This window comes from Salvelinus sp. IW2-2015, linkage group LG14, assembly GCF_002910315.2.
Source record: "Salvelinus sp. IW2-2015 linkage group LG14, ASM291031v2, whole genome shotgun sequence".
Classification (NCBI taxonomy): Eukaryota; Metazoa; Chordata; class Actinopteri; order Salmoniformes; family Salmonidae; genus Salvelinus; species Salvelinus sp. IW2-2015.
In genome coordinates, this window is record NC_036854.1 from 22596747 (window position 1) to 22606791 (window position 10045).

A 10045-nucleotide genomic window follows, 5' to 3' on the forward strand; every position below is an offset into this window, starting at 1 on the left:
GGTTTATGAGGCTAGAAAGAGGGGTCATCCTAAGAACGTATCTTCTCTGCGGAGGTCATCACAGCCGACGTACCAAGGTACACACAGACACACCCCTCTCTCTACATCATACAACACGGTTGTAACTTTGGTTTTGTCTGAAAAATTAGAAAATCTGAATACTCACCAATGTTCGTGTGTGCAAGAAATTAGCATTGCCTAAAAATGTAACTGTTCACTCATACATTTATCCTATGAGGCCCAGTGGAACAGATTGCCACCGTGTCACATTGCCTAGGTAGAGGCACCGTGGTCAGATTGCCTGTTGTGGAGGCACCGTGTCCACATTCGTTGGCCCTGTCCATTTGCTAGGTTAGACGGCCCCGTGTCACATCCTAGTCGTGTACATTGCCTAGTCAGAGGCCTGTACATGCAGTAGCCCCGTGTCACATTTGCCTAGTGTAGAGGCCCTGTCACATTGCCTAGTTCAGAGGCCCCCGTGTCACATTGCCTGTGTTAGAGGCCCCGGTGTCACATGCGCCTAGTGTTAGAGGGCCCGTGTCACATTGCCTAGTTGTAGAGGCCCCGTTGTCACATTGCCAGTGTAGACTGGCCCCGTGTGCACATGCCTAGTGTTAGAGGGCCCCGTTGTCACATTGCCCCTAGTGTAGACGCGGTACATCCTATGCTGCCCCTGTCACATTGCCAGTGTAGAGCCCCCGTGTCACATTGCCTAGTGTAGAGGCCCCGTGTACGCCGAGTTAGAGCCCGTGTCACATTTAAGGCCTCCATGCTAGTGCTAGAGGCCCCGTGTCACATTTGCCTAGCTGTAGAGGCCCGTGCACATTGCCTTATGTAGAGAGCCCCCGTGCACACTTGCCTAGTGTAAGAGGCCCCGTGTCACATGGCTAGTTAGAGGGCCCGTGTCATCATTGCCTAGTGTAGAGGCCCCGTGTTCACTTGCCCTAGTGTAGAGCCCCGTGTCACATTGCCTGAGTTGCTAGAGAAAGCGCCCGTGTCACATTGGCCTAGTGTTTAGAGCCCCGTTCCAGCATTGCCTAGTGTAGAGGCCCCGTGTCACATTGCCTAGTGGTAGAGGCCCCGTGTCACATTGCCGTGTAGAGGCCCCGTGCCACATTGCCTAGTGTAAGAGGCCCCGTGGCACATTGCCTAGTGTCAGTAGAGGCCCCGCTGTCACATTGCCTAGTTGCTAGAGGCCCCCGCTGTCGCACATTGCCTAGTGCTAGAGGGCACACGTGTCACATTGCCTGTTGTAAGAGGCACCGTGTGCACTTTAACCCTAGTGTTAGAGGCACTGTGTCACTTACCTAGATAGAGGCGCCATTCATATTCCACAACATTCTTCCAACCTCTCAATACCACAACGTGCATTGTGGTATTTAATCTGTTTCCCTTCTTTTTCAGGAGCTGCGTGACAAACGAAGCTGAAGGATTCCTATAGGAGTTTGATGTGACCAGCTGTCAGTTTGTGTTACCACTACTCTCTTTGAGACGCCAGCAGCAGGCGCCTGATGTTGAAGAACGGCCTGGAGCTGAGACCAGGAGATAACTTCATAGGACCACACCAGATCATATGACTGGTGTAAGTTAGATACTTCATAGTCACTAGACATATGTACTGGTGTTAGTAGATACTTCATAGTCACCAGACATATGTACTGGTGTTAGTAGATACTTCTAGTTGTAGTCACTATGACTATATACTGTACTCTGGTGTTAATTAGATACTTCATAGTTCACTAGACATATTATGGTGTTAGTAGATACTTCATAGTCACCAGACATATGTACTGGTGTTAGTAGATACTTCATAGTCACCTAGACATATGTAACGGTGGTGTTAGTAAGATACTTCATAGTCACCAGACATTATTACTGGTGTTATTAGATACTTCATAGTCCCACTAGACATACTGTACTGGTGTTAGTAGATACCTTCATCTAGTCACCAGACATATAGCTACCTGGGGTTAGTAGATACTTCTAGTCACCAGACCACTATCGTACTGGTGTTATTAGATACTTCATAGTCACCAGACATAGCGGACGTGTTATACGATTACTTCATAGTCACTAGACATATGTACTGGTGTTAGTAGATACTTCATAGTCACTGGTCTGATGGTTACTGTCAGTGGCTTGATGACATGATATATAGACCTGATAGCTTGTGTTCTTTTCCTCTTCAGGAAGCGTGTGGAAACCTTAGACTCCAACTCCTTTGGTAACGACGTGTTCAGCGTGACGTTTCAGAAGAAGGGAGACTACCCTCTGTTCGGTTGTCAGTATGACTTTAATCTGGAGGGGGTGGTCAATGTCCCAGAGTTCCTGGTTTATTTCCCTCTGTTTGAAGAGTAAGTGTTGTGATATTTTGGTCAAGTGAATCCACCTGCTTGTGGAACTAGAAGTAGATGTCATTACCAGGGGTTGGGACTGAAATTAATTTCCAATCGTTTCGTTCTGAGCAGAACCACTATTCTGTTTGTTCCATTACACTGTTCCGACCAGCAAAATAAAGTTCTGGACCTGTTCGAACCCCCCAAAAAAGTACTTTTACATTTGTACGTTTTTTACATTTACCTCATTAAATTACTTCACCAATCAGTGCGGATAGAGAAGGCAAGCTAGTTGTTTACATGTGTGTTGGACAGAAGTGTAGCCTATGGCGCAAGATGCGACTGAAACTTTGCGGATGGGGAGAGAGTGAGAACGTGTTGAGGAGGAGGCTTGACGCGCTGGGCATGTTATGACATGCATTATCTGAATTAGGACCTACAGAGGAGCAGCTTCTATGGAGGAACTTTGAATGTCCTTTGAGCTAGCTAGCTAACAAGATATAGCTGGCTAACAAGATATAGCTGGCTAACAAGATATAGCTGGCTAACAAGATATAAGCTGGCTAACAAGATATAGCTGGCTAACAAGATATAGCTGGCTAACCAAGATATAGGGCTAACAAGGGATATAGCTGGCTAACAAGATATAGCTGGCTAACAAGATATAAGCTGGCTAACAAGATATAGCTGGCTAACAAGATATATGGGCTGGCTACAAGATAAGAAGCTGCTAACAAGATAAGCGTGGCTAAAGCAAGGAGTATCAGCTGGCTAACAAGGATTTTATAGCTGGCTAACAAGATATAGCTGCTAACAAGATATAGCTGGCTAAAATATAGCTCGCTAACAAGATATAAGCTGGCTAACAAGATAAAGCTGGCTAACAAGATATAGCTATCTAACAAACGATATAGCAGTAACAAGATATAGCTGGCTAACAAGATATAGTTGGCTAACAAAGTATAGCTGGCTAATCAGCTATAGCTCTAACAAGATATGCTGGCTAAACAAGATATAGCTGGCTAACAAGATATAAGCTTATCTAACAAGCTTGTGTAAGAAGAGCGGCACCAGATTTAAAACCACTCTACCTTTTGTAGTTAAAAATCCAACGTGAAATGTGAACTAGGCCTATAGTATCTTTAACTAAACATTGAAAAAGTGAATCCATTCTTCTCTAGCTAATTAAAAATCTCTCCCTATCAGCGTAGCCTAGTGTATTAACAGGTTCCCATGCTTTTAAAATATCGGTGTTAACAGGTTCCATGCTTTTAAAATATCGGTGTTAACAGGTTCCCATGCTTTTAAAAATATCGGTGTTAACAGGTTCCCATGCTTTTAAAAATATCGGTGTTAACAGGTTCCCATGCTTTTAAAATATCGGTGTTAACAGGTTCCCATGCTTTAAAATATCGGTGTTAACAGGTTCCCATGCTTTTAAAATATCAGTATGGATGACTTTCATTCCAGGTTCTGTTTCACTCCCTAAACATTTTATTTTCCGGTTTTCTGTTCTGTTCCCTGAACTGGTAACCGGTTCCAACCCCTGGGCATAACATTTGTTTTTAACAATTTGTAGGAAGGCGGGGAACTGTCTTGACTTGGTATTTTAGTCATATTGTAATATTAGAAGATACCAAAAGATGGTGGACAAAGCATGACATGGAATCAGTCATGCATCTGGCAAAACTTTACCTCACAAACAGAATGGTTTCATTGATAACATCTTTGTATTCAAAGGTAAATACATTTTATAGTTGTTCTATGTTATGATCCCAAGGTGAAGTGTCACAATGTCTCAGATTCTTGTAAATATACTTTATATTACCAGAGAGCTAAACTAGTGTTTTCTATTGACAGGATGGCCAAGAAGTACAACATGCGTCTGGTGTTTAAGAAGACGTTCTCCCAGTTCTTTGAGGAGCACATAAAGAACGACCAGCACAAGATGCTGATGCAGAGGATGCAAGCCCTGGAGGTGGGGATCAGTATACACTACCAGTCCAAACGTTGGACACCTACTCATTCATGGGTTTTTCTTTACTTTGACTATTTTCTACATTGTAAAATAATAGAGACATCAAAACTATGAAATCATTTAGTAACCAAAAAAAACTGTTAAACAAATGAAAATATATTTGAGATTCTTCAAAGTAGCCACCTTTTTGCCTTGACAGCTTTGCACACACTTGGCATTCTCTCAACCAGCTTCACCTGGAATGCTTTTCTAATAGTCTTGAAGGAGTTCCCACATATGCTGAGCACTTGTTGGCTGCTTTTCCTTCACTCTGCGGTCCAACTCATCCCAAACCATCTCAATTGGGTTGAGGCCAGGTCATCTGATGCAGCACTCCATCACTCTCCTTCTTGGTYAAATAGCCCTTACACAGCCTGGAGGTGTGTTGGCTCATTGTCCTGTTGAAAAACAAATGATAGTCCTACTAATCGCAAACCAGATGGGATGGCGTGTCGCTGCAGAATYCTGTGGTAACCATGCTGGTTAAGTGCCTTGAATTCTAAATGAATCACTGACAGTATCACCAGCAAAGCACCATCACACCTCCTCCTCCGTGTTTCACGGTGGGAACCACACATGTGGAGATCATCAGTTCACCTTCTCTGCTTCTCACAAAGACACGGCGGTTGGAATCAAATCCGAAATTTGGACTCATCAGACCAATGGACAGATTTCCACTGGTCTAATATCCATTYCTGGTGTTTCTTGGCCCAAGCAAACACCAAGACAGCGTCATCCTTCCTTCACTTGGTGTCCTTTAGATACGTGCGTTCTTCTGCCAGCCCAAATTGTCCAATATCCATAGAAGGCCTGAGTCAGTGTCTCCTCTGAACCAGTTGATGCTGGATGTGTCCGTTACTTGAACACTTTGTGAGCGTCTATCCTCTGGCATGCAACTCTCTGAGGTTAGGTAACTAATGACACCTTATCCGCTGCAGCAGAGTAATCTGGGTACTTCCTTTTCCACTATGCTGGTCCCTCATCGAGAGCCAGTTTCATCACATAGCGCTTGATGGTTCTTGCGACTGCACTTGAAGAAACTTCTCAACGTTTTTGGAAAATTCCTCTCCACGATTCCATGATTCATGTCGCCCTAAGCCAGTCAATCCATGGAACCTGTTTCCTATCTCATCTTGCTTATTTGAGACTGTTTTGTCATACATAATTTTACGCAAATAGACCCATCTTCTTTATACACCCCCTACCTTATCACAACCCTGATTGGCTCAAACGCATTTAGAGGAAAGACTTCCAACTTAACTTTTCACAAGCACACCTGCTAAGTGAGATCATATCCAGGTGACTACCCTAATCGGAAGTTGGTCTACGCAATGCCGAAGATTGTGCCAAAGCTGTAAAATCACATCTCATATATATCTCATTTTATGATTTTGCGTGACTATTTTTTGCGGTAACACCTGGCTATCCATATGTGTTATTTCATAGTTATGTCTCACTATTCTTCTACAAGAGTAGAAATGTAAAATACACGAACAAAACACTGGACATAAGTAGGATTCGTAAAACCATTTGACCGGTCAGTGAACATCAATATGTATGAATCAGGTACCTGGACCTTAAATCAATGAACAGAAAGAGGACCAGGATCTGTGCAAAGAAGTCTATTGTATTCAGACAAGTATTAAATCGTCTGCAGGGGGGAATTCAGATTGCCTCGACGGTTTCTAAAGTGTATGTTCATTTGTGCTTAGATATCCCTTCTTTGCTTTCCCTGTGATTGTAAAGTGTACTCTGCATCAAGTCAACACTCCTGACTACCGTTAGCACTAGCTAGAGTCCACAAATCCTGCCCTTAGCAATAGGCTAGGAAAGTCACACTACCTGACTCGTTAGCACTAGCTAGAGTCCACCTACCTGACTCGGTTCACTAGCGAGAGTCCACACACCTGACCCTTAGCACATAGCTAGAGTCCACACTAACCTGACTCGCGTAGCTACTAGCTAGCAGTCACACCTAACTCTCGAACTCTTGTGCTTACCCCACCAGCTCTAGAGTCGCACCCATACCATGACCCCGGTTACACTAGGCTAGAGTCTCACAACTACCGACCCCGCTTAAGCACTATGCTAGAGTCCAGCACAGTACCTAACCCTTGCATAGCTAGAAGTCCACACTAGACCGTGAGCCTCCGTTAGCACTACTAGAGTCCACCATACCTGACCTTCGTTCAGCACTAGCTAGAGTCCAACACTACTGACCCTCCTTACACTAACTAGAGCCACACTACCTAGGACCTCGCTTAGCCTGAGGCTAGACCGCACACTACTGAACTCCGTTAAGCACTAGCTAGAGTCCCGCTACCTTGACCCGTTAGCACTTAGCTAGAGTCTCACACTACCTGACCCGGTAGCACTAAGCTAGAGTTCCCACACGTACTAGTCGCCGGCATCTAGCCACTAGCTCTTAGCTAGCTGTCCACACTAGCTGACCCCGTTAGATAGCATAAGTCCACCACTACCTGACCTCCGTTAGCCACTAGCTAGGTCCACACTACCTGACCTCCGTTCACTGCTAGAGTCCCACACTACCCTGACCTTCGTAGCATAGTCAGAGTCCACACTACCTGACCCGTTAGCATAGCTAGAGTCACACTACCTGGACCCCGTTAGACACTAGATTCCCACAGACCGTTAGCTAGAGTCCCACTACCTACCCGTTAGCACTAGCTAGAGTCAACTACCTGACGATCCGTTAGCACTAGACTGAGTCACACATAACTGACCCCGATACGCACTAGCTATAGTCCACACTACGCTCGGACCCCGTTAGGCAACTAGCTAGAGTCCACACTACCTGACTCCTGTTAGCACTAGGTACAGTCACACATACACGTTGCACCATGAGACAGCTGGACCGTTAGCACTAGAGCTAGAGTCCACACTCACCTGACCGCTTAGCGACTAGCTAGTAGTCCAGCCACTACCATGACCCGCTTAGCACTACTAGAGTCCACACTAAGCTGACCCGTTTACACCTAGCTAGAGTCACACTACTACCCTTAGCACTACTGAGTTACTGACTCGTTAGCCTAGCAGGTCCCACACTACCTGACCCAGTTAGCACTAGCTAGAGTCCCACACTACGCCCCGTTAGCATAGCTAGAGTCCACACTACCTGACCCGTGATATGAGTCCCACACTTACGCCTAGCACTAGTAGTCACCACTACTGACCCCCGTTAGCACTAGTAGAGTCCACCACTACCGCTGACTCCGTTTAGCCTAGCTATGAGCTCCACACTACCTGACCCCGTTACATAGCTAGAATCCACACCTACTGACCCCGGTGCACGTAGGAGCACATGACACGTCTAGAGACTAGACTAGGAGTCCCCACTTGACCCTGACTCCGTTAGCAACTAGCTAGATCCACACTTACCTGACTCCGGTTAGCACTAGCTAGAGTCCACACTACCTGACTCGTTAGCACTACTAGAGTCCACACTACTGACTCCGTTAGCACTAGCGAGTCCAACACCTGACTCGTTAACACTAGCTAGTCCACACTACCTGACCTTAGCACTAGCTAGAGTCCACATACCTGACCCCGTTAGCACTAGCTAGAGTCCACACTACCTGACCCCGTTAGGCACTAGCTAGAGTTCCACACTACCTGACCGTTAGCACTAGCTAGAGTCCACACTACCTGAACCCGTTAGCACTAGCTAGAGTCCACACTACCTGACACCGTTAGCTAGCCTAGAGTCACACTACTGACCGTTAGCACTAGCTAGAGTCCACACTACCTGACCCCGTTAGCACTAGCTAGAGTCCACACTTACCTGACCGTTAGCACTAGCTAGAGTCCACACTACCTGACCCCGTTAGCACTAGCTAGAGTCCAAACACTACACTGACCCGTAGCCTACTAGAGTGTGCTAAATTGGCCTTTAGCCCATAGTGGTGTCTGCATGTCATTTGATGCAGACTAATTAGTTGGAACGCTTGTTAGTGTGTTATGTAATGATAGCTCTCGGGCACGAACCAGAAAAAAAAAAAACAAAACAAAAACAAGATACCTCTGTGAATGTATGACTCTCTTTGGTACAGCCCACGCAGTACCTCCTGTAATGATATGACTTAGGCTAACAGACACACAGTACCTTGTTAAGAATGACACTCTATAGGTACAGCAACAACAGTACCTCTGTATGATAGTGACACTTCTGGTAGGCAGACACACCGTATCCTTGATCATGATGATGACTCTCAGTACAGACACGACAAGACATGTACCTCTGTGAATGATATGACTCTCTCTGGCTACAGACACACCAGTACCTTGTATAATGACTATGACACTCTGGTACAGACACACCAGTACTCTGTTAATGATAGTGCTCTCAGGTCACGACACAGCCAGTACCTCTCGTTAATGATATGACTCTCTAGTAACAGACACACCAGTACCTCTGGTTAATGATATGACTCGTCAGGTACAGACAGCCATGACCTCTGTTAATGATTATGAAGTGAAGGCAACACATGTCCAATGCAACTGGACAGAAAAGCTGTACCTTTAGATGAAGTGCAAGTGCAAGGTCACATTAATTTATTAAGCAAACTTTATGATTTTGATGAACCAGGATTGTTTCCTGATGTCCCATAGTTTTTACAGTGAGGATTAGACCGTCTTCAGATCGGATGTGTCTGTGTGCATAGGAAAACAAGATATAAGTCTTCACTAGCCCGGAGCGACAGGCCTTCAAAGTTGATCATGTCTTGTTTAGAACCTCCGCAGAGAAGAAGGTGTTTCTTAACAGCAGTAACCAAGGACAAGCTCTTTATGTATCGGAGTTTATTACAGACTCGCTGAGTCTACGGCAACAAGTTGTGACTCACTCAACCTGGCTCAATGAATTGCTGTAATTATTGTTGTTGTGTCATCTTTCCCGACAGAAACAAGAACAAGTCATACCTCAGCAACCTTATGACTATGATCACTCAGCAAGGAGAAGGCTGACAGCCCAAGTCAGGCTGCGCTGCGAAGAGAATGAATGTTCTTGCGACTAGTTATTTATCATTGAAAAGCACAACTCCATGACTAAAATACATTTTTTAGATGCAGTGTTTTCAGTGTAAAACTTAAACCACAAAAGTATGTAGAAAAGATAACGGAACAATATGTTTTTCAATAAGATCATCTTCAAGAACTAACAATCACCAAAATAAACTAGACAGTCAGGGGAGTCTAAAACAACATTTCATGGCATCACTTGATTTAATGATAATGTTTGAGTCACTCAGACGCATAAGAACATGCAAGTGTACAAATTGCAGGAAATTGCTTTAAAACAGCACGTGTTTATCTATCCATGACAAAATTTGTGAATTACTTTATTAAGGGTGTCCGTGATTTAAATCCAGTTTGGAATGTTAAATAATGATATAACATTGATTCTTGAAGAATAATAACTTATAAATTTCCTATGAGATTAGTTCAACTGTCGATACCCCATCAGAACCCAAATACTACCTTGTTTTCTCTAAGGTAAATAATGACATTTTAAACACTCTATAGCCCTAAAACATGGTTAAACTATACGTTTGATCTCATGGATGATCAGCCTTGAATCCATACATGATGTCTATTCATTTTTGTGGTTACTATTCTCCAGCCCATCCCTCACACTTTTTACCACAAGACAGTGGCAGGGATAGCTATATGTTGT

At 44.5% G+C, this 10045-nt stretch overlaps 1 protein-coding gene across 1 annotated transcript in view; it reads left to right on the top strand.

Moving 5' to 3' along the window:
* rnmt (RNA (guanine-7-) methyltransferase) overlaps positions 1-10045 on the top strand; it is a 34268-nt gene that overhangs the window by 4416 nt on the left and 19807 nt on the right. Inside the window, exons 7-8 of the mRNA XM_070446584.1 lie at positions 2190-2354; positions 4197-4314. Coding sequence (XP_070302685.1) covers positions 2190-2354; positions 4197-4314 — 283 coding nt within the window. The remainder of the gene's footprint in view (positions 1-2189; positions 2355-4196; positions 4315-10045) is intronic.